The sequence below is a fragment of the Struthio camelus genome, unplaced genomic scaffold (assembly GCF_040807025.1).
Source record: "Struthio camelus isolate bStrCam1 unplaced genomic scaffold, bStrCam1.hap1 HAP1_SCAFFOLD_139, whole genome shotgun sequence".
NCBI classification, from domain to species: Eukaryota; Metazoa; Chordata; class Aves; order Struthioniformes; family Struthionidae; genus Struthio; species Struthio camelus.
Window position 1 is genome coordinate 75,637 of NW_027182637.1, and position 23,269 is coordinate 98,905.

At 71.9% G+C, this 23,269-nt stretch overlaps 1 protein-coding gene across 4 annotated transcripts; it reads left to right on the forward strand.

Moving 5' to 3' along the window:
* Positions 1-3,122: 3,122 nt before the first annotated feature.
* Positions 3,123-21,845, forward strand: SRRT (serrate, RNA effector molecule). Of its 4 annotated transcripts, none has more exons than XM_068929275.1 (20): positions 3,123-3,255; positions 5,610-5,743; positions 5,831-5,959; positions 6,038-6,184; positions 7,545-7,736; positions 8,770-8,939; positions 9,064-9,230; positions 9,927-10,028; positions 10,547-10,658; positions 11,967-12,118; positions 12,222-12,283; positions 12,384-12,462; positions 13,196-13,444; positions 14,605-14,775; positions 14,862-15,015; positions 17,419-17,612; positions 19,053-19,209; positions 20,537-20,626; positions 21,063-21,162; positions 21,676-21,845. In XM_068929275.1, exons 2-20 carry the CDS (start codon positions 5,625-5,627, stop codon positions 21,749-21,751), a joined length of 2,622 nt encoding a protein of 873 aa, XP_068785376.1. In that variant the 5' UTR covers positions 3,123-3,255; positions 5,610-5,624; the 3' UTR covers positions 21,752-21,845. The 4 variants fall into 4 exon arrangements, with proteins under 4 accessions (XP_068785376.1, XP_068785375.1, XP_068785377.1 ...); XM_068929274.1 differs by having other exon boundaries at positions 7,548-7,736; positions 10,442-10,658; XM_068929276.1 differs by having other exon boundaries at positions 7,548-7,736.
* Positions 21,846-23,269: the final 1,424 nt, after the last annotated feature.

Sequence of the window (23,269 nt, forward strand, 5' to 3'; positions counted from 1 at the left end):
ACGCACAGGGACCCCTGCACACATGTGTGCACAGTCGGACGCACGGGGACCCCGGCACACGCGTGTGCACAGTCAGACGCACAGGGACCCCTGCACACATGTGTGCACAGTCAGATGCACAGGGACCCCGGCACACATGTGTGCACAGTCGGACGCACGGGGACCCCTGCACACGCGTGTGCACAGTCAGACGCACAGGGACCCCTGCACACATGTGTGCACAGTCGGACGCACAGGGACCCCGGCACACGCGTGTGCACAGTCGGACGCACGGGGACCCCGGCACACGCGTGTCCCCCCGTGTCGGCCTGCACGCACACGCGTGTGGCCCGGCCGCCGTCCCGTGTCCCCCCCCCCCAGCCCCTGGCAGGGGCCCAGGCGTCCGGCAGGGCGGGGGCCCAGGCGTCCGGGCAGGAAGGGCCTTTGTTGAGCGTTTCCCCGGGTCGGGCTGGGGCAGGATGCGGGAGGTCGCTTCCCCCCCGCCGGGGCACTGGGGGGGCGCTGGGGGGGACTGGGAGGCACTGGGAGGGGACTGGGGGGGCGCTGGGGGGGACTGGGATGGACTGGGACGGACTGGGACGGACTGGGAGGGCGCTAGGGGGGTGCTGGGGGGGTCTGGGACAGACTGGGAGGGGACTGGGGGGGACTGGGACGGACTGGGGGGGCACTGGGGGGGCGCTGGAGGGAACTGGGACAGACTGGGACGAACTAGGAAGGGACTGGGGGGGACTGGGACAGACTGGGACGGACTGGGAGGGGACTGGGGGGGTGCTGGGGGGGACTGGGGGGGACTGGGATGGACTGGGAGGGGACTGGGGGGTGCTGGGGAGGACTGGGACGGACTGGGAGGGGACTGGGGGGGCCCTGAGGGGAACTGGGATGGACTGGGAGGCACTGGGGGGTGCTGGGGGGACTGGGAAGCACTGGGGGGGGACTGGGACGGACTGGGACAGACTGGGACAGACTGGGAGGGCACTGGGGGGGCCCTGAAGGGAACTAGGATGGACTGGGAGGGCACTGGGGGGCCCTGGGAGGCACTGGGATGGACTGGGACGGACTGGGAGGGTGCTGGGGGGCCCTGGGAGGCACTGGGGGGGACTGGGGGGCGCTGGGGGGGACTGGGACAGACTGGGAGGGGACTGGGGGTAGTGGGACATGCTGGGGGGGCACTCAGACAGACTGGGACAGACTGGGAGGGGATTGGGGGGGTGCTGGGACAGACTGGGATGGACTGGGAGGGGACTCAGGGCACTGGGACATGCTGGGAGGCACTGGGACAGACTGGGAGGGGACTGGAAGGGGAGGGGGGGCACTAGGATGTGCTTGAAGGGCACTGGGACAGACTGGGATGGACTGGGAGACAGTGGGGGGGCACTGGGGCGTGCTGGGGGGGCACTGGGATGGACTGGGATGGACGGGGGGACACGGGGGGGCACTGGGACAGACTGGGAGGGCACTGGGATGGACTGGGATGGACGGGGGGACACGGAGGGGCACTGGGACAGACTGGGGGGCACTGGGATGGACTAGGGGACACAGGGGGGCACTGGGACAGACTGGGGGGGCACTGGGATGGACTGGGATGGACTGGGAGACACAGGGGGGCACTGGGACGGACTGGGGGGGCACTGGGATGGACTGGGGGACACGGGGGGGCACTGGGACAGACTGGGAGGGCACTGGGATGGACTAGGGGACACAGGGGGGCACTGGGACAGACTGGGGGGCACTGGGATGGACTGGGGGACACGGGGGGGCACTGGGACAGACTGGGGGGGCACTGGGATGGACTGGGATGGACTGGGAGACACAGGGGGGCACTGGGACGGACTGGGGGGCACTGGGACGGACTGGGATGGACTGGGGGACACGGGGGGGGCACTGGGACAGACTGGGGGGCACTGGGATGGACTGGGATGGACTGGGAGGGGAGAGGGGGGCACTGGGGGGGTCCGAGCAGGGACTGGGCTGAACTGGGACAGACTGGGGAATACTGGGGGACGCTGGGGGGGGGGGATATGGGCCCCCCGGACGCCTGGGCCCCCCCTTCCACTGGGGGCGGAGCCGCGGGAGGGGGCGGGGCGCCCGGAGGGCGGGGCCCGTCGTGGTCACGTGACGCCGCGCTGTGGTGGAGGGGGCGGGGCGGCCCCGCGCAGGCGCGGAACGGCGCGGCCTCGGCCCCCAAAATGGCGGCGGCGGCGCCATGGCGGTCCCCGGGGCGGCTTCAGCGCGGGGCGCGACGAAATGGCGGCCCGCCCCCGTCACGTGACCGCCAGGAGATGGCGGCCGCCCGGCCGCGCCTCAAAGCACCGCCCCCCTCCCGCCGCCAATCAGCGAGGCGGGGGGCGGGGCCAGAGCGCACGTCACGGCGCCACCGGCGCATGCGTGGTCCCCTGCGCGCCGCCGCCGCCGCCATGTTGGGGGTGCGCGGAGCCCCCCGGAGGGACCGGCCCCGCTGAGGCCGCGGCGGGTTCCTGGCGCCGGGAGCCGCCATGGCCGGTGCCTGGGGACCCCCCCCCGGTCCTCCATTGTGGCCCCCTCCCCCCGCTCCGGGGACCCAGGCGTCCGGGGGGGGGCGCGGTTCACCTCCCCCGCCATAGAGTTGCGTTCCTCCAGTCCCCCCGCCACCCCGACCTGGCCCAGAGCGTCGCTGCATCAGCGAGGGCTCTGCCTAGAGCGTCCGCGCCCCGCGGTCCTCCCGGGGCGGCGGCACAGCGCTGCCACGTGCCGCCCTGTTCCTAGAGCGTCCCCGCGCCCTTCCCGCGCGGCCGGGCCATAGAGTTCCGCTCCGGAGCGCCGCTCCTCTCGCTATAGAGTTCTCCCCGGCCTCGGTCATCCACCCGCGCAGAGCGTCTCCCTCTGGAGTCCGCCCAGACCAGCGAGTCCGCTTCTCCGCCTAGAGCGCCGCTTTCCCGCCTCGCCTCCCAGGCTATAGAGTTTATTTTCTCTCCTTCTTAAAGAGCGCCTCCCGCGCGCCATAGAGTCGCTGTTCCTCCTTCCAGAGCGCCGCGTTTCCCTCTCCCCCACCGGGAGGGACGCCCTAACCCACCCCAACCAGTCGCCGTGAAAAACCCCCGAGGTCCTCCTGCGCTCCTAGAGCGGCCAGCGCCCGGCACCATAGAGACGCGCTCTTCGGCCTTCTCCTCCCTCGCTCCCCCCTCCGGCCCCTGGGCGACGTCACTTCCGGCTGCCCCGGGCCGGAAGCGAGCGGGCGGCCGCGCGCGGAGCCGATCGCCGCCGGGACCGCGCGGGCAGGTCCGGGGGGGCCCCGGCGTCCGGCGTGACGTCACGGAGCCCCGGAGAGGGAGAGGGGGCGCGGGGTGACGTCGGAGGGGGGGGCCGGGGGGATCATGGGAAATTGGGGGTGTCGGGGGGGCGGGGGGCTCCTCGCGGGGGGGGGGTTGTGCCGGGGAGTGATGGGAAACTGGGGGTCCCGGGGGGCCGCGGGGAATCATGGGGTGTTGGGGGTCTTGAGGGGGCTCCGGGGTGGAGGGGGCTTGGGGCATTGTGGGATAGTGGAGGTCTGGGGGGGGCATTGGTGGGGGGAACTATGGGATATTGGGGGTCTGTGGGGAGGGTGCTCTTTGGGGAGGGTCTTGGGGGCTTGTGGGATATGGGGGGTGTTTGAGGGGGTCGGGGGGGATCCCACAGGGGCTCTCAGTTAATGGGGGGGGTCACTGGGAGGACTAGGAAGGGGATGGGCAGCCCCAGGGATTGCTGGGAGGACTGGGGAGGGACTGGGAGGACCGGGGGGTTCACTGGGGGGACTGGGGAGGGCACTAGGAGGACACAGGAGGTCACTGGGAGGACTGGGGAGGGACTGGGAGGACCGGGGGGTTCACTGGGGGGACTGGGGAGGGCACTAGGAGGACACAGGAGATCACTGGGAGGACGGGGGAGGGACTGGGAGGACTGGGGGGTTCACTGGGGGGACTGGGGAGGGACTGGGAGGACTGGGGGGTTCACTGGGGGGACTGGGGAGGGACTGGGAGGACTGAAGGGGCACCGGGTAGCCACAGGGTCCTGTAGGAGGCTTGGGAAGATGATGAGGGGGGGTCCCTGGAAGGACTGGGGGGGTCACTAGGGGGATGAAGGGGGTCTGTGGGCCGGCAGGGGGGCAATGGAGAACCACAGGGGTCTCTGGGTGGACTGGGGCAATCCCAGGGATGATGAGGGGGGTCCCTGAGTGGGTGGGGGAGGTCTCTAGGATGATGGGGGGGGTCTCTGGGAGGACTGGGGGCGTCCCTGGGTGGGCGGGGGGGTCCTTGGGATGATGAAGGGGGTCTCTGGGAGTACTGGGGGGGTCCCTGAATGGGTGGGTGGGTCTGTGGGAGAATGGGGGGGGTCTCTGGGAGGACTGGGGGGTCCCTGGGTGGGCAGGGGGGGTCCTTGGGATGATGAAGGGGGTCTCTGGGAGGACTGGGGGGTCCCTGGGTGGGCAGGGGGGGGTCCTTGGGATGATGAAGGGGGTCTCTGGGAGGACTGGGGGGTCCCTGGGTGGGCAGGGGGGGTCCTTGGGATGATGAGGGGGGTCTCTGGGAGGACTGGGGGGTCCCTGGGTGGGCAGGGGGGGTCCTTGGGATGATGAAGGGGGTCTCTGGGAGGACTGGGGGGTCCCTGGGTGGGCAGGGGGGGGTCCTTGGGATGATGAAGGGGGTCTCTGGGAGGACTGGGGGGTCCCTGGGTGGGCAGGGGGGGTCCTTGGGATGATGAGGGGGTTTCTGGGAGGACTGGGGGGTCCCTGGGTGGGCAGGGGGGGTCCTTGGGATGATGAAGGGGGTCTCTGGGAGGACTGGGGGGTCCCTGGGTGGGCAGGGGGGGTCCTTGGGATGATGAAGGGGGTCTCTGGGAGGACTGGGGGGTCCCTGGGTGGGCGGGGGGGTCCTTGGGATGATGAAGGGGGTCTCTGGGAGTACTGGGGGGGTCCCTGAATGGGTGGGTGGGTCTGTGGGAGAATGGGGGGGGTCTCTGGGAGGACTGGGGGGTCCCTGGGCGGGCAGGGGGGGTCCTTGGGATGATGAAGGGGGTCTCTGGGAGGACTGGGGGGTCCCTGGGTGGGCAGGGGGGGTCCTTGGGATGATGAAGGGGGTCTCTGGGAGTACTGGGGGGGTCCCTGAATGGGTGGGTGGGTCTGTGGGAGAATGGGGGGGGTCTCTGGGAGGACTGGGGGGTCTCTGGGATGATGAGGGGGATCCTTGGGAGGACTGGGGGGTCCCTGGGTGGGCAGGGGGGGTCCTTGGGATGATGAAGGGGGTCTCTGGGAGGACTGGGGGGTCCCTGGGTGGGCAGGGGGGGGTCCTTGGGATGATGAAGGGGGTCTCTGGGAGGACTGGGGGGTCCCTGGGTGGGCAGGGGGGGTCCTTGGGATGATGAAGGGGGTCTCTGGGAGGACTGGGGGGTCCCTGGGTGGGCGGGGGGGGTCCTTGGGATGATGAAGGGGGTCTCTGGGAGGACTGGGGGGTCCCTGGGTGGGCAGGGGGGGGTCCTTGGGATGATGAAGGGGGTCTCTGGGAGGACTGGGGGGTCCCTGGGTGGGCGGGGGGGGTTCCTGGGCGGGCAGGGGGCTGCAGGGGGGGCAGACACACCCCACTCACCCCCCCCCCCCGCAGGCCCGAGGCAGCGCCATGGGCGACAGCGACGACGAGTACGACCGGCGGCGCCGCGACAAGTTCCGGCGCGAGCGCAGCGACTACGACCGCTCGCGGGAGCGGGACGACCGGCGCCGCGACGACTGGAACGACCGGTGGGGGCCGGGGCCGGGGCCGGGGGGGGGGGGGGGGGGGGCCGGCCGAGCCGGGGGGGGGTCCCAGCGCCGTCTCCGTGCCCGCAGGGAGTGGGACCGCGGGCGGGAGCGCCGCAGCCGGGGCGAGTACCGCGACTACGACCGGACGCGGCGCGAGCGCTTCTCGCCGCCCCGCCACGAGCTCAGCCCCCCCCAGAAGCGCCTGCGCCGCGACTGGTGAGTCCCGCGTGTCCCCCCCCCCCACCCCAGCCCGCTGCGCCCCCCCGGCCCACCCCCGTCTCTCCCCCCCCCCAGGGACGAGCACAGCGGCGATCCCTACCACAGCGGCTACGACATGCCCTACAGCGGGGGGGGCGGCGGCCCCACCTACGGCCCCCCCCAGCCCTGGGGGCACCCCGAGATGCACGTCATGCAGCACCACATCCTGCCCATCCAGGCCAGGTAAGGACTCTGCCCCGGCCCCCTGCCCCGGGCGGGCTCTGACGCCTCCCCCCCCCCCAAAACAGCCTGGGGGGGCCCCGAGCTGCCCCCCGCCCCCGCGTTGGCTTCTTGGGGGTCTGATGCCTCTCCCGGAGGCGTTCTGACGCTGCCTCGGCCCCCCCTAAACAGCCCGGGTGGCTCCAACGTGCCCCCCGCCCCCTTCCTGCCCCCCCCGGCGCGGCCCCGTGGGGCTCCGCGTCCTTCCCCCGCGTCCCAAACCCCCCGGGGGGCTTGTGGGGGTCCGATATCGCTGAGGGATCCCTCCGTGCCCTGCCTGAGGCCCCCCCGAGCTGCCCCCCCGAGCTGCCCCCGTCCCCTGCTCTGCCCCCCAGCGCGTCCCCGTGTCCTTCCACCTCCCCGATTCGCCCCCAGAGGGTCCCAATTCGCCCCCGGGGGGTCTTGTGCGCCCCATGGGGGGTCCCGCGCGCCCCCCAGCCCCCTCCACGCGCTGCCTGGGCCCCCCTGCAGCAGCCCCGAGCTGCCCCCCATCCCCTGCTCTGCCCCCCGACGGGTCCCCGTGTCCTTCCACCTCCCCGATGCGCCCCTGGGGGGTCCCGATTCGCCCCCAGGGGGTCTTGTGCGCCCCATGGGGGGTCCCGCGCGCCCCCCAGCCCCCTCCACGCGCTGCCTGGGCCCCCCTGCGGCAGCCCCGAGCTGCCCCCCGTCCCCTGCTCTGCCCCCCGGCGGGTCCCCGTGTCCTTCCACCTCCCCGATTCACCCCGGGGGGTCCCACGTGCCCCCAGGGGGTCCCGATTCACCCCATGGGGGGTCCCGCGCGCCCCCCAGCCCCCTCCACGCGCTGCCTGGGCCCCCCTGCGGCAGCCCCGAGCTGCCCCCCGTCCCCTGCTCTGCCCCCCGACGGGTCCCCGTGTCCTTCCACCTCCCCGATTCACCCCGGGGGGTCCCATGCGCCCCCGGAGGGTCCCGATTCACCCATGGGGGGTCCCGTGTGCCCCCCAGCCCCCTCCACGCGCTGCCTGGGCCCCCCTGCGGCAGCCCCGAGCTGCCCCCCGTCCCCTGTTCTGCCCCCCAGCGGGTCCCCATGTCCTTCCACCTCCCCGATTCACCCCGGGGGGTCCCATGCGCCCCCAGAGGGTCCCAATTCACCCCTGGGGAGTCCCGCGCGCCCCCCAGCCCCCTCCACGCGCTGCCTGGGCCCCCCTGCGGCAGCCCCGAGCTGCCCCCCATCCCCTGTTCTGCCCCCCAGCGGGTCCCCATGTCCTTCCCCCCCGATTCGCCCGCGGGGGGTCCCGATTCGCCCCCGGGGGGTCCCGCGCGCCCCCCCCCGGGCGGGTGCCGACTCTGGCCCCCCGCCCCCAAGCAGACTGGGGAACATCGCGGAGGTGGACCTGGGCCTGGCGCCGCCGGTGATGAAGAGCTTCAAGGAGTTCCTGCTGTCGCTGGACGACGCCGTGGACGAGACGGAGGCCGTCAAGCGCTACAACGACTACAAGCTGGACTTCCGGCGGCAGCAGATGCAGGACTTCTTCCTGGCCCACAAGGACGAGGAGTGGTAGGTGGCGGGGGCCGCCGGGCGGGCAGGGGGCCGCCGGGGGGGCAGGGGGGGCCGCCGCCGTCCCGCGGAGGGAGGGGGTGGAGGTGGGGTGCGGGGGGGTGGCGGGGGGGGCGGCGGGGGGGGGGGGCCGGCGGGCTGGGGGTGGCGGAGGCCGGGGTTGGGGTGGGAGAGGGGGGGGGGCCGCGCGCGGGCGCGTGGACGTTAACCGTTCCCTTTTCTCCCCTCCATCCGAAGAGCCCGGCGCGAGCGAGGTCCCCTCCGGACGTCCGCCAGCCTGGAGAGCCTTAACCCCCATGTCTCTGGCGGCCGGGCTCGTTAACACCCGCCCCCCCCCTCCCCTAACGAGCCCCGCGGGGCTCCGGGCAGACAGCGAGGGCCAGGGGCCGCGCACAATGCGGCCGGTAGCGAGCACAGTCGGCAGGAAGCAGGCAGGGCGCCCGAGCGAGGGCCCACGCGCGTTTGTTGTTTTATTTTTGGCTCCGGCCCCGGCGAGGCCCCCGCGGGACGTCGCCGCTCTCTCCTCCCCGGGGTTGCTTTTTTTTCGGTGGTTTTTTCTCCCCCCCCCCCCTTTGCTCCCGGTTTTACCGCTTTTTTTTCTTTTTGGTCTCTTGCGTCCCGGCTCCGTGAGTAACGCACTAAGCTAGGGGGGAAAAATTAAAAAAAAAAATATATATATATAAAAAAAAAAGTAAAAATTAGCCATTCGCCGCAAGAAATGGCCCCGGCCGGATTGCGACGCTCGTCGCCAGCGTATGTATGACCGCCTTCTGTCTCCCTTCCCCGGGCCGCCGGGGCCCCGGCTCCTCCGGAGGCGTTTTTCCCCCCCCCCGCCGCCGCCGCCGGCCGGGAAGGGGGGGGGACGCCCGGCTCCGGGGGAGGGGGGAGACGGAGCTGGGGAGCGGGGAGGAGGCGGCCGGGGGACCCAGGCGTCCGGCCGGCGGGGAGGCCGCCCCGGTTGCATGCGGGCGCCGAGCCGGGGGCGGCCGCCGCCGGCCGTGACGGCTCTGCCCGCTCCCGTCCCCGGCGGCAGGTTTCGCTCCAAGTACCACCCGGACGAGGCCGGCAAGCGGAAGCAGGAGGCGCAGGCGGCGCTGCGCAACCGCCTCAACGTCTTCCTCTACCTGCTGGACAACGGCTGGTTCGAGAACCTGCTGCTCGACATCGACCGCGCGCCCGCCATCGTCAAGACCCTCGACGCCGGTAGGGGCTTCTCCCCCCCCCCTTCCCCAAAACCCCAGGCCTGCGTCGCGCCGGGTGGGGGGGGCCGCCCCGCTGAGCCCCCTCCGCCCCGCGCTTTCGCTCCCCTCCTCTCGCCCCTTTCCAGCCGTCATCAAGATGGAGGGCGGCACCGAGAACGACCTGCGCATCCTGGACCAGGAGGAGGAGGAGGAGCGGCAGGACAAGGGCGACGGCGCCAAGAAGGACGAGCCCCGGCCCCCCGACGCCGACCGCAAGGCCCCCGACCGCGACGACAAGGAGGAGCCCAAGAAGGTCGGTGGCCCCCGGGGGTCTCCCCTGCCGTTCCCCCCCCCCCCACTTTCCCGCAGTCTCCCACCGGGGTCTCATACAGCCCCACGGCCTCTCTCGGGGTCTCTCCGGGATGCCCCCCCACCCCAGCCCCACAGTCTCCCTCGGGGTCTCCCTGACCCCCCGAGACGCCCCTCCAGCCCCTCGAGATCCCCTCAGCCCCCCAGGACCTTCCCCCCCTAGCCCCACTATCTCCCTGACCCCCCAGGACACCCCCCCCAGCCCCTCTGGGTCTCCCCAGCCCCGCAGGACCTCCCCCCCCAGTCCCACCATCTCCCTGACCCCCCTGGAGCCCTCCCCAGCCCCTCTGGGTCTCCCCAGCCCCACAGTCTCCCTCGGGGTCTCCCTGACCCCCTGGAGCCCCCCCCAGCCCCTCTGGGTCTCCCCAGCCCCCCAAGACCTCCCCCCCAGCCCCACGGTCTCCCTTGGGGTCCTCCCAGGACACCCCCCCAGCCCCTCTGGGTCTCCCCAGCCCCCCAGGACCTTCCCCCCCCCAGCCCCACCATCTCCCTGACCCCCCTGGAGCCCCCCCCAGCCCCTCTGGGTCTCCCCAGCCCCCCAGGACCTTCCCCCCCAGCCCCACGGTCTCCCTCGGGGTCCCCCCGACCCCCCAGGATGCCCCCCAGCCCCCTTGTCTTGACCCTATTCCCCCCCCCCCAGGGCGAGGGGGAGGAGCCCAGCGAGGAGAAGGCCAAGAAGGGGCCGGAGGAAGAGGAGGAGAAAGGCCGCAAGGAGGAGGAGCCTGACAAGGAGGCCAAGAAGGTGAGTGGGGCCCCGCCCCCTTTTCCCATAGCCCCACCCCCTTTCCCTACAGCCCCACCCCCTTTCTCCAGAGCCCTGCCCCATTGGTCCATCTTTGTAGAGGCTCCACCCACCCACTTTAGGCTCCACCTCTCCAGCGCCCATGTTGTGGTGGAGGCCCCACCTCTTTTCAACAAGCTCCACCCCCTTTGAGCAAGCTCCTCCTTTCCTCAGTAAGCTCCTCCCCTTTCTAATAAGCCCCACCCCTAGAGTCAACTTTTTGTTGATGCTGCATTGTAAGCCCCTCCCCCTTTTAAATAAGCCACACCCCTTGCAAGCTCCTCCCCCTCCAACAAGCCCTGCCCCCCTGCAGCAAGCCCCACCCCTTTCCAGGAAGCCCCTCCTCCTCCTCCAACAAGCCCCACCCCCTGCAGCAAGCTCCTCCCCACACTGCTGCCTCCGTGAGAACTCCTGGAGCCCCTGGCCCCGCCCCCGCGGGCCAGGCCCCGCCCCCACGGCCCCCCCCACCGCCCCCCCAGGGCGGCAAGAAGCGGAAGCGGAAGCGCAGCGGGGACGACAGCTACGACGAGGGCAGCGGCTCCGAGTCGGAGAGCGAGTCCGAGAGCGGCCGCCGCGAGGCCGACAAGGAAGGTGGGGCCGCGGCCGGGGGGGGGCCCTGGGGGGGCGTTGAGGGTCCCCGGGGGGGTCTTGGGGGGTCCCGGGGGTGCCCCCGCGATCCTCGGGGTTCCCTGAGGTCCCCTGGGGGGACATTGAGGGGCTTCTGGGGGTGTTGGGTCCTGGGGGTGCTTCTGGGATCCTTGTGGGTCCCTGAGGTCCCCTGGGGGGACATTGAGGGTCTCTGGGGGGGTCTTAGGGTAAGATTGGGGGTCTTGGGGGGTCCTGGGGACGCCCCCGGGATCCTCACGGGTCCCTGAGGTCTCCTGGGGGGATACTGAGGGGCTTTGCGGGGGTCCCCAGGGGACCTGGGGGGACATTGAGGGTCTCTGGGGGGGTCTTAGGGTAAGATTGGGGGTCTTGGGGGGTTCTGGGGACGCTCCCGGGATCTTCACGGGTCCCTGAGGTCTCCTGGGGGACACTGAGGGGCTTTGCGGGGGTCCCCAGGGGACCTGGGGGGACATTGAGGGTCTCTGGGGGGGTCTTAGGGTAAGATTGGGGGTCTTGGGGGGTCCTGGGGACGCCCCCGGGATCTTCACGGGTCCCTGAGGTCTCCTGGGGGACACCGAGGGGCTTTGCGGGGGTCCCCAGGGGACCCGGGGGGGATGTTGGTGGTCTCGGGGGGTCCTGGGGGTGCTTCCGAGATCCTCATGGGTCTCTGGGATCCCCTGGGGGGGGTCTTTTGGGTTCCCAGGGGCCCTGAGGTGACATTGGGTGGCTTTGGGGGGTCCTGGGGGTGTCCCCGGGGGTTGGGGGGGATATTAGGGGTCGTTCCTGGGGGGGTGTTAGGATAACATGGGGGTTCTTGGGGGGTGCTGGGGGTGCCCCCGCCATCTTCGGGGGTCCCTGAGGTCCCCTGGGGGGACACTGGGGCATCCCCAAGGGCCCTGGGGGGACATGGGGGGGGTCTCAGTGTCCCTGGGGGGGTGACAAGACAACATGGAGGCTCTTGGGGGTTCCTGAGGTCCACTGGGGGGGGGCCAAGGGACATGGGGGGGGTCTCAGTGTCCCTGGGGGGGTGGCAAGGCAACATGGAGGCTCTTGGGGGTTCCTGAGGTCCCCCGGGGGGACACTGGGGGTCTCGGGGCGGGGGGGTGTTAGGACAACGTGGGGGGTGCTGGGGGCGCCCCCGGGTCCCCGGCGGTGTCCCTGGGGGGACGTTGGGGCCCTCCGGGGCGTCACCGGGGGCCCCGAGGGGACGTCGGGGGCTGCCAGGCGTCCCCGGACCGTCCCCAGGGGCCTGGGGGGGGGTCCCAAGGCAGCCCTGACCCCCCCCCCCCCCAGAGGAGAAGGCCAAGGAGGAGAAGGGGCGCGAGGACGAGGCGGCCAAGGCCAAGGAGAAGGAGAGCGAGCCCAAGCCGCGGCCCCTGCACAAGACCTGCTCGCTCTTCATGCGCAACATCGCGCCCAACATCTCCCAGGCCGAGATCGTGGCGGTGAGCGGGCCGGGGGGGGGCCGGGGAGGCGGGGAGGGGGGGCCGCGGCGCCCCCCTCCCCGAGCCCCGCTCACGCCGCCCCCTTCTCGCTCCCCCTCGCCAGCTCTGCAAGCGCTACCCCGGCTTCATGCGCGTGGCCCTGTCGGACCCGCAGCCCGAGCGCAGGTCGGTGCCGGGGGGTCTGGGGGGGGGGGGCTCGTGTGTCCCCCCCACCCGCCCAGGCCGGGTTTTGGGGCCCCTGCCGGCCTCACGCCGCCTCCCGCAGGTTTTTCCGCCGGGGCTGGGTCACCTTCGACCGCAGCGTCAGCATCAAGGAGATCTGCTGGAGCCTCCAGAACATCCGGGTGCGGGCACGGGCGCCGGGGGGGGGCCTCGGGGGGCGGCCGGGGGGGCCTGGAGGCGGCCAGGGGGTCTGGGGACAGCTGGGGGGTCCTGGAGGCTTGGGGTCTTGGGGGTTTTGGTGCGTTTGGGGGCAGTTTGGGTTGGGTTGGGGGGCTCTTTGGGGCTCTTGGGGGGGTTTTGGTGTGTTTGGGGGCTCTTTGGGGCGATTGGGGGGGTTTTGGTGTGTTTGGGGGCAGTTTAGGGTGGGTTTGGGGGCTTTTGGGGGCGATTTGGGGGGTTTTGGTGCATTTGGGGTCAGTTTAGGGTGGGTTTGGGGGCAGTTTGGGGCGATTTGGGGGGTTTTGGTGCGTTTGGGGGCAGTTTAGGGTGGGTTTGGGGGCTCTTTGGGGCAATTTGGATCAGTTTTGGTGCGTTCGGGGGCGGTTTGGGTCGGGTCGGGGGGCTCTTGGGGTTTCGGTGCGTTCGGGGGCAGTTTGGTTCGGGTCGGGGGGCTCTTGGGGGGGTTTCGGTGCGTTCGGGGGCAGTTTGGGTCGGGTCGGGGGGCTCTTGGGGGGGTTTCGGTGCGTTCGGGGGCAGTTTGGGTCGGGTCGGGGGGCTCTTGGGGGGGTTTCGGTGCGTTCGGGGGCAGTTTGGGTCGGGTCGGGGGGCTCTTGGGGGGGTTTTGGTGCGTTCGGGGGCAGTTTGGGTCGGGTCGGGGGCTGACGCCCCCGCGGCGGGCGCCGCCGTGCCCCGCAGCTGCGGGACTGCGAGCTGAGCCCCGGCGTGAACCGGGACCTGACGCGGCGGGTGCGCAACGTCAACGGGCTGACGCAGCACCGCGCCATCGTGCGCAACGACATCAAGCTGGCCGCCAAGCTGGTGCACGCCCTCGACGGCCGGGCCCAGCTCTGGGGCCCCCGCGGGGACGGGGACGCCGCCGCCGCTGCTGCCGCTGCCACCGCCGGGGACGGGGACGCCGCCGCCGCTGCCGCCGCCGCCGCTGGGGTGAGCGCTCGGCCTCGGCCCCTCCGTGTCCCCGTGGTCTCCTCCGCGTCCCCGTGGTCTCCTCCGCGTCCTTGTGCCCCTCGCGGGCTCTTCCCCGTCCCCGTTGTCCCCTCGTGGTCCCCGTTGTCCCCTCGCCATCCTTGTGCCCTCCTTGTGCCCTCTTGGTCCCTGTTGCACCTTCATAGTCCTAGCGTCCCTGTTGTCCCCTCCTGGTCCCTGTTGTCCCCCCACAGGCCCCTCCTGGTCCCCGTTGTCCCCTCCTGGTCCCCGCGTCCTTCACAGACCCCTCCTGGTCCCTGTTGTCCCCTCCTGGTCCCTGTGTCCTTCACAGGCCCCTCCTGGCCCCCGTTGTCCCCTCCTGGCCCCCGTGTCCTTCACAGACCCCTCCTGGCCCCCGTTGTCCCCTCCTGGTCCCCGCGTCCTTCACAGGCCCCTCCTGGTCCCCGTTGTCCCCTCCTGGCCCCTATGTCCTTCACAGGCCCCTCCTGGCCCCCGTTGTCCCCTCCTGGTCCCCGCGTCCTTCACAGACCCCTCCTGGTCCCCGTTGTCCCCTCCTGGTCCCCGCGTCCTTCACAGACCCCTCCTGGCCCCCGTTGTCCCCTCCTGGCCCCCGCGTCCTTCACAGACCCCTCCTGGTCCCCGTTGTCCCCTCCTGGCCCCCGCGTCCTTCACAGACCCCTCCTGGCCCCCGTTGTCCCCTCCTGGTCCCCGCGTCCTTCACAGACCCCTCCTGGTCCCCGTTGTCCCCTCCTGGCCCCTATGTCCTTCACAGACCCCTCCTGGTCCCCGTTGTCCCCTCCTGGTCCCCGCGTCCTTCACAGACCCCTCCTGGTCCCCGTTGTCCCCCCGCGGCCCCCGCGTCCTTCACAGGCCCCTCCTGGTCCCCGTTGTCCCCTCCTGGCCCCTATGTCCTTCATAGACCCCTCCTGGCCCCCGTTGTCCCCTCCTGGTCCTTGTTGTCCCCTCCTGGTCCCCATGTCCTTCACAGACCCCTCCTGGCCCCCGTTGTCCCCTCCTGGCCCCTATGTCCTTCACAGACGCCTCCTGGCCCCCGTTGTCCCCTCCTGGTCCCCGCGTCCTTCACAGACGCCTCCTGGCCCCCGTTGTCCCTTGCTGGCCCCCGTTGTGCCCCCGCGCTGAGGGCGGCGCGGCCGCGGCAGGCGGTGCCCTCGCAGAACCCCGTGCTGAAGCACATCACGGACTACCTGATCGAGGAGGTGAGCGCCGAGGAGGAGGAGCTGCTGGGGCGCAGCGGCGGCGACGCCGAGGAGGGTCCCCGCGAGGGCCACCCCGCCGAGGTCACCGTCGAGCGCGACGAGAAGCTGCTCAAGGTGCGGCGCGCCGGGCCGCTCGCGCGCCCCTCGCCGGCCCCGAACCGCCCCTCGGTGACCCCCGGCCTCTCCGCGCCGCCGCCCAGGTGCTGGACAAGCTGCTGCTCTACCTGCGCATCGTCCACTCGGTCGACTACTACAACACGTCCGAGTACCTCAACGAGGACGAGATGCCCAACCGCTGCGGCATCGTGCACGTGCGCGGGCCCCTGCCCCCCAACCGCGTCTCCCACGGCGAGGGTAGGCCGGACGCCTGGGCCCCCAGCGAGAGCGTCTCCCTCGGGTGGGACGTCTGGGTCCACAGGAGACCGGAGCTCGGGGACCTCATTCCCGGACGCCTGGGTCCCGTCCCCGGACGCCTGGGCCCCTGTGACCCGTCCCCTTCCCGGACGCCTGGGTCCCATCCCCGGACGCCTGGGCCCCTGTGACCCGTCCCCTTCCCGGACGCCTGGGTCCCATCCTCGGACGCCTGGGCCCCTGTGACCCATCCCGTTCCTGGACACCTGGGCCCCTGTGACCCGTCCCCTTCCCGGACGCCTGGGTCCCATCCTCGGACGCCTGGGCCCCTGTGACCCATCCCCTTCCCGGACACCTGGGCCCTTGCGACCCGTCCCCTTCCCGGACGCCTGGGTCCCATCCTCGGACGCCTGGGCCCCTGTGACCCGTCCCGTCCCCGGACGCCTGGGTCCCATCCCCGGACACCTGGGCCCCTGTGACCCGTCCCCTTCCCGGACGCCTGGGTCCCGTCCCCGGACGCCTGGGCCCCTGTGACCCGTCCCCTTCCCGGACGTCTGGGTCCCGTCCTCGGACGCCTGGGTCCCTGCGACCCGTCCCCTTCCCGGACGCCTGGGTCCCTGCGACCCGTCCCGTCCCCGGACACCTGGGCCCCTTCCCGTCCCCGGACGCCTGGGTCCCATCCTCGGACACCTGGGCCCCTGTGACCCGTCCCATCCCCGGACTCCTGGGCCCCTGCGACCCATCCCCTTCCTGGACGCCTGGGTCCCATCCCCAGACACCTGGGCCCCTGTGACCCATCCCGTTCCCGGACGCCTGGGCCCCTGTGACCCGTCCCCTTCCCGGATGCCTGGGTCCCATCCCTGGACGCCTGGGCCCCTGTGACCCATCCCGTTCCCGGACGCCTGGGCCCCTGTGACCCACCCCCTTCCCGGACGCCTGGGTCCCGTCCCCGGACGCCTGGGCCCCTGTGACCCGTCCTATCCCCGGACTCCTGGGTCCTTGCGACCCATCCCCTTCCCGGACGCCTGGGTCCCATCCCCGGACACCTGGGCCCCTGTGACCCATCCCGTTCCCGGACACCTGGGCCCCTGTGACCCGTCCCCTTCCCGGACGCCTGGGTCCCATCCCTGGACGCCTGGGCCCCTGTGACCCATCCCGTTCCCGGACACCTGGGCCCCTGTGACCCGTCCCCTTCCCGGACGCCTGGGTCCCATCCCTGGACGCCTGGGCCCCTGCGACCCGTCCCCTTCCCGGACGCCTGGGTCCCATCCCCGGACACCTGGGCCCCTGTGACCCATCCCGTTCCCGGACACCTGGGCCCCTGTGACCCGTCCCCTTCCCGGACGCCTGGGTCCCATCCCTGGACGCCTGGGCCCCTGCGACCCACCCCCTTCCCGGACGCCTGGGTCCCATCCTTGGACACCTGGGCCCCTGCGACCCATCCCCTTCCCGGACACCTGGGTCCCATCCCCGGACACCTGGGCCCTTGCGACCCATCCCCTTCCCGGACACCTGGGTCCCATCCCCGGACACCTGGGCCCTTGCGACCCGTCCCCTTCCCGGACACCTGGGTCCCATCCCCGGACGCCTGGGCCCCTGCGACCCGTCCCCTTCCCGGACACCTGGGTCCCATCCTCGGACGCCTGGGCCCCTGCGACCCGTCCCCTTCCCGGACACCTGGGTCCCATCCCCGGACGCCTGGGCCCCTGCGACCCGTCCCCTTCCCGGACGCCTGGGCCCCATCCCCGGACACCTGGGCCCTTGCGACCCGTCCCCTTCCCGGACACCTGGGTCCCATCCTCGGACACCTGGGCCCTTGCGACCCGTCCCCTTCCTGGATACCTGGGCCCCTGTGACCCGTCCCCTTCCCGGACGCCTGGGTCCCATCCTTGGACGCCTGGGCCCCTGTGACCCGTCCCCTTCCCGGACGCCTGGGTCCCATCCCTGGACGCCTGGGTCCCTGTGACCCGTCCCCTTCCTGGACACCTGGGCCCCTGTGACCCGTCCCCTTCCCGGACGCCTGGGTCCCCTTCCCGGACGCCTGGGCCCCTGCGACCCGTCCCCTTCCCGGACGCCTGGGTCCCATCCCTGGACGTCTGGGTCCCTGTGACCCGTCCCCTTCCCGGCCGCCTGGGTCCCTGTGACCCATCCCCTTCCCGGACACCTGGGCCCCTGCGACCCGTCACCTTCCCGGACACCTGGGCCCCTGCGACCCGTCCCCTTCCTGGACACCTGGGTCCCGTCCCCGGACGCCTGGGCCCCTGCGACCCGTCCCCTTCCCGGACACCTGGGTCCCGTCCCCGGACGCCTGGGCCCCTGCGACCCGTCCCCTTCCCGGCCGCCTGGGTGCCCGGGCTGCGGGGGCTGCCGGCCCGGCCGCCTGGGCCCCGCTGAGCGCCCCCGCAGTGGCCGAGTGGCAGAAGACGTTCGAGGAGAAGCTGACGCCGCTGTTCAGCGTGCGGGAGACGCTCTCGGAGGAGGAGGCGCAGAAGATGGGCCGCAAGGACCCCGAGCAGGAGGTGGAGAAGTTCGTCACCGCCAACACCCAGGAGCTGGGCAAGGACAAGTGGCTCTGTCCCCTCAGCGGCAAGAAGTTCAAGGTGGGCGAGAACGGGGCGAGAACGGGGCAGAACGGGGCGAGAACGGGGCGAACAAGGAAACGGGGCGAAACGGGGGCGAAACAAGGAAATGGGGCAGGACGGGGCGAGAACGGGGCGAACAAGGAAACGGGGCGAAACAGGGCGAGAACGGGGCGAAACGGGATGAAACGGGAGCGAAACAAGGAAATGGGGCGGGACGGGGCCAGAACGGGGCGAAACGGGGCAAAACGGGGCGAACAAGGAAACGGGGCGAAACAGGGCGAGAACGGGGCGAAACGGGATGAAACGGGAGCGAAACAAGGAAATGGGGCGGGACGGGGCCAGAACGGGGCGAAACGGGGCGAGAACGGGGGCGAAACGGGGTGAACAAGGAAACGGGGCGAAACAGGGCGAGAACGGGGCGAAACGGGATGAGACGGGGGCGAAACAAGGAAATGGGAAACGGGGCGAAATGGGGTGAGAACGGGGCAAAACAGGGTGAACTGGGGGTGAAACAAGGAAATGGGGCGAGAACGGGGGGAAACAGGGTGAAACAGGGCGAAACAAAGGGGGTGAGAACAGGGCGAAACGGGGCGAAACAAGGAAATGGGGTGAAATGGGGCAAAACGGGGCGAGAACGGGGCAGAACGGGGGGAAACGGGATGGGAGGAACGGGGCGAAACGAGATAGGGCAGAAGGGGAGGGGTGGGGCGAAACGGGGCAGAATGGGGCAAAAGAGAGACAAATGGGGGGAGGGGACAAAATGGGGCGAAGTGGGGCAGAACTTGGGGGGGGGGCGGCGAAATGGGGGGAAATGGGGCAGAATGGGAGAAAAGAGGCGGCGATGGAGCGGGGCGGGGGCCGGCGGTGGTGGCGGTGACGGGGTGGTGGTGGTAGTGATGGTGCCATGATGGTGACGGTGCTGGTGACAGTGATGGTGCCAGGATGGTGGTGGTGGTGGTAGTGATGGTGCCATGATGGTGCCATGAGGGTGGTGGTGGTGCTGGTGCCATGATGGTGGTGATGGTGCTGGTGACAGTGATGGTGCCATGAGGGTGATGGTGGTGCTGTGATGGTGGCACGATGGTGGTGGTGGTGGTGACGGTGCTGGTGCCACGCTGGTGGTGCTGGTGATGGTGCCATGAGGGTGGTGGTGGTGGCACGATGGTGGCGTGGTGGTGGTGGTGCTGGTGACGGTGGTGGTGCCATGAGGGTGATGGTGGTGCCATGGTGGTGCCGTGGTGGTGGTGCCGTGGTGGTGGTGCCGTGGTGGTGGTGCCATGGTGGTGGTGCCATGATGGTGGTGGTGGTGGTGCCATGGTGGTGGTGCCATGATGGTGGTGGTGGTGCCGCCATGATGGTGGTGGTGGTGCCATGATGGTGGTGGTGCCGCCATGATGGTGGTGGTGCCGCGGTGGTGGTGGCGCTGGTGCCGCGGTGACGGTGCCGGTGCCGGTGCAGGGCCCCGAGTTCGTGCGCAAGCACATCTTCAACAAGCACGGGGAGAAGATCGCCGAGGTGAAGAAGGAGGTTCTGTTCTTCAACAACTTCCTGCTGGACCCCAAGCGCCCGGCGCTGCCCGAGGGCAAGGGGGGGCCGCCGCCGGGGCCCGCCCAAGGTCAGTGCGTCCCCCCGCGTCCCCCCGTGTCCCCACACGTCCCCCCGTGTCCCCCCCGCCGCCGGGGCCCGCCCAAGGTCAGTGCGTCCCCCCGCGTCCCCCCGTGTCCCCACACGTGTCCCCCCGTGTCCCCCCCGCCGCCGGGGCCCGCCCAAGGTCAGTGCGTCCCCCCGCGTCCCCCCGCGTCCCCCCGTGTCCCCCCGCGTCCCCACACGTGTCCCCCCGTGTCCCCCCCGCCGCCGGGGCCCGCCCAAGGTCAGTGCGTCCCCCCGCGTCCCCCCGTGTCCCCACACGTGTCCCCCCCGCCGCCGGGGCCCGCCCAAGGTCAGTGCGTCCCCCCGCGTCCCCACACGTGTCCCCCCGTGTCCCCCCCGCCGCCGGGGCCCGCCCAAGGTCAGTGCGTCCCCCCGTATCCCCCCGTGTCCCCCCGTGTCCTGTGTCCCCTGCGTGTCCTCTATCGCACGTGTCCCCGTGTGTCCCATGTCCCCCGTGTGTCCGTGTCCCCTCACACGTCCCCTGTCCCCACGTCTGTCCTCACACGTGTCCCGTGCGTGTCCCCCCGTGTCCCCGCACGTGTCCCGTGCCCCCGTGTCCTGTGCGTGTCCCCCCGTGTCCCCGTACATGTCCCGTGTTCCTACATGTCCCCCCGTGTCCCGTGTCTTGTGCATGTCCCCGCACGTCCCGTGTCCTGTGTGTCCCCCCGTGTCCCGTGTCCTGTGCGTGTCCCCCCGTGTCCCCACATGTCCCGTGTCCCCCCGTGTCCCCGTACATGTCCCGTGTTCCTACGTGTCCCCCCGTGTCCCGTGTCTTGTGCATGTCCCTGCACGTCCCGTGTCCCCCCTGTCCCCCCGTGTCCCCCCGTGTCCCGTACATGTCCCGTGTCCCCCATGTCCCCGCGTGTCCCGTGTCTTGTGCATGTCCCCGCACGTCCCATGTCCCTCGTGTCCCCCCGTGTCCTGTGCGTGTCCCCCCGTGTCCCCGTGTCCCCACATGTCCCGTGCCCCCCCGTGTCCCCGTACATGTCCCGTGCTCCTACGTGTCCCCCCGTGTCCCGTGTCTTGTGCATGTCCCCCGTGTCCCCCATGTCCCCGCGTGTCCCGTGTCTTGTGCATGTCCCCGCACGTCCCATGTCCCCCATGTCCCGTGTCCTGTGCGTGTCCCGTGTCCCCACATGTCCCGTGTCCCCCCGTGTCCCCGTACATGTCCCGTGCTCCTACGTGTCCCCCCGTGTCCCGTGTCTTGTGCATGTCCCCCGTGTCCCCCGTGTCCCCCCGCGTGTCCCGTGTCCCCCCGTGTCCCCCCCACCGACGCTGTCCCCCCCCCCCAGGCCTGGCCCCGGGGCTGCCGTACCCCCCCCAGACGCCGCAGGGGATGATGCCCTACGGGCAGCCCCGGCCCCCCATCCTGGGCTACGCAGGTGAGCGGGGGGCGCCGGGGGGGCGGTTGGGGGTCTGAGGGGCACCAGGGGGGCACCAGGGGGGCAGTTGGGGGTCTGGGGGGGCGGTTGGGGGTCTGGGGGGCACCAGGGGGGCACCAGGGGGGCAGTTGGGGGTCTGGGGGGGCAGCGGGGGGCGCCGGGGGGGCAGTTGGGGGGCACGAGGGGGCAGCGGGGGGTCTGGGGAGGCAGTTGGGGGTCAGGGGGGCAGTGGGGGGGTGGTTGGGGGGTCTGGGGGGGCAGTTGGGGGGCACTGAGGAGGCACCAGGGGGGCGGTTGGGGGTCTGGGGGGCAGTTGGGGGGCACTGGGGGGGCGGTTGGGGCTCTGGGGGGGCAGCGGGGGGCGACAGGCGCTGCGAGGGGCGCCGGGGGGGGGATCCGGCGCAGCCCCCCCCTCACCGCCCCCCGCCCCCCCCAGGCGGCCCCCCCTACCCCCCCGGGCCCTACGCCGCCGGCCGGGGCAACTACGAGAGCTTCCGGGGCCAGGCCGGCGGGTACCTCAACAAGCCGCGCAGCAGGTCCGGGGGGGTCCGGGGGGGCTGGGGGGGGGGGCTGGCTCCTGGGGGGGGTCCGGGGGGGGGACCTGGCTCCTGGGGGGGGGGTCTGGGGGTCTGGGGGGGGGAACCCCGGGGGGGGTGAACCTGGCCCTGGGGGGGGATCTGGCTCCTGGGGGGGGGTCTGGGGGTCTGGGGGGGGGAACCCCGGGGGGGGTGAACCTGGCCCTGGGGGGGGATCTGGCTCCTGGGGGGGGGTCTGGGGGTCTGGGGGGGGGGCAAAACCCCTTTGGGGGGGCTGAGCCTGCCCCCTGGGGGGTCCTTGGGGGCCTGGGGGGGGGTTGATCCCTTTTGGGGGTGCTGGGGGGGGGGCTGACCCCTCGTGGGGGGGTAATTAACCCCCTTTGCACGGGGGGGGGGTTTAGCCCCTTTTAGGACCCCGTGGGGTCTGGGGGGGGGGTCTGAGCCCATCTCGGGGCGGGGGAGCCCCTTTTTGGGAGGGGTCGGCGCCCCCCCACGGCGCCGTCCCCCCCCCAGGATGGTGCGGGGCGACCCGCGGGCCATCGTCGAGTACCGGGACCTGGACGCCCCCGAGGACGTCGACTTCTTCTAGCCCCCCCGGCCCCCCCCCCTTTTGATACGGCCCCGGCCCCCCCGTTTGTACATGCCCCCCCCCCCAAATAAAGGCCCCGTGGGGCAGCACCCACCGCTGGCCTGGCCTGGTCTGTCTCTTGGGGGGGGGGGGTCCTTGGGGGGCTGGGGGGGGCCCAGGGGCAATGGGGGGGGTGCGTTGGGGTCCCCTGGGGGGGGCTGGGGGTGACTTGGGGGGAAATGTGGGGCGCTTTAAGGGGGACAGTGGGGGCCTGGGGGGAACTTGGGGGTCCCGGGGGGGCTGAAGGGTCCCGGGGGGGCTGGGGGGGCACTTTAAGGGGGATATTGGGGCCCTCTGTGGGGCCGGGGGGGGAGGTTGGGGGTCCCCAGGGGGGACGTGGGGGTCACTGAGGGCATCTGTGGGGCTGGGGGGAACTTGGGGGTCCTGGGGGGGGCTGGGGGGGGTTGGGGGGTCCCATGGGGGTGACTGGGGCCGTCTGTGGGGCTGGGGGGGAGATTGGGGGTCCCCAGGGGGGACGTGGGGGTCACTGAGGGCATCTGTGGGGCTGGGGGGGAACTTGGGGGTCCCCGGGGGGGCTGGGGGGGCACTTTAAGGGGGATATTGGGGCCCTCTGTGGGGCCGGGGGGGAGGTTGGGGTTCCCCAGGGGGGACGTGGGGGTCACTGAGGGCATCTGTGGGGCTGGGGGGAACTTGGGGGTCCTGGGGGGGGCTGGGAGTGACTTGGGGGGGGCCCTGGGGCGATGTGGGGCGCTTTAAGAGGGACATTGGGGGCCGGGGGGGAACTTGGGGGTCCTGGGGGGGGGTCTGTGGGGCGGGGGCGGAGCCATCTCTAGGGCGTGACCCCCCCGGACGCCTGGGCCCCCCCCCCCCATCACGCAGGTGCAGCTGGAGGCTTCATTTTTTATTGGTTAAAAGAGCAGAGGGGCGGGACCTCCCCTGGCCAATCGGAAGCTGCCGTTGGCTGCCTCTCCAGCCAACCAGCAGCCTCCCCAGGGCAGCGCCTCCCCCAGCTCGCTCCCCATTGGCTGGGGTCCTCGTGCTCCCAGCACCCCATTGGATGCAGCTGCACAGCCTCCCTGATTGGCTGCTCTGCCAGCCAATGAGAGGGGAGCCAGCGCCTCATTGGCTGTCGCCCAGCAACGGCCATGACGCAAGCAAAGCTCCACTACCCTCATTGGCTGGCCGACAGCTGAGGGTGCCACAGCCAATCAGGAGGAGGCAGCGGTCACCCACTGCTTTCCTATTGGCTGGCAGCTCTGCAGTGCTTCAGGCCAATCAGGGCCTGTCAGACAGCGAGCCCCCCCCCCCATTGGCCAGTAGCTCGACCAATAGGAAGGGGGGTGCCGGGGAGCTCCACCCCTTAAAGCGACAGACCGCAGTTTGGGGGGCAGCAGGTCCCGGAGGGGCCCCCAGAAGCCAGGGGAGGGGGGGGGCCGGGACGCCGGGGTCCCCCGGACGCCGGGGCCCCTCAGAGGGCCATGGCGAGCCAGCCGAGGATGAGGAGGGAGCCGCCGACGG

What these genes read in the sequence shown, in the direction of transcription:
- SRRT (XM_068929274.1), top strand. Translation starts at nt 5,625, where the DNA reads ATGGGCGACAGCGACGACGAGTACGACCGGCGGCGCCGCGACAAGTTC. An exon ending in CGCGACGACTGGAACGACCG is followed by an intron (nt 5,744 to 5,830) that starts GTGGGGGCCGGG and finishes CCGTGCCCGCAG; the next exon opens with GGAGTGGGACCGCGGGCGGG. An exon ending in ACAAGGAGGAGCCCAAGAAG is followed by an intron (nt 9,231 to 9,926) that starts GTCGGTGGCCCC and finishes CCCCCCCCCCAG; the next exon opens with GGCGAGGGGGAGGAGCCCAG.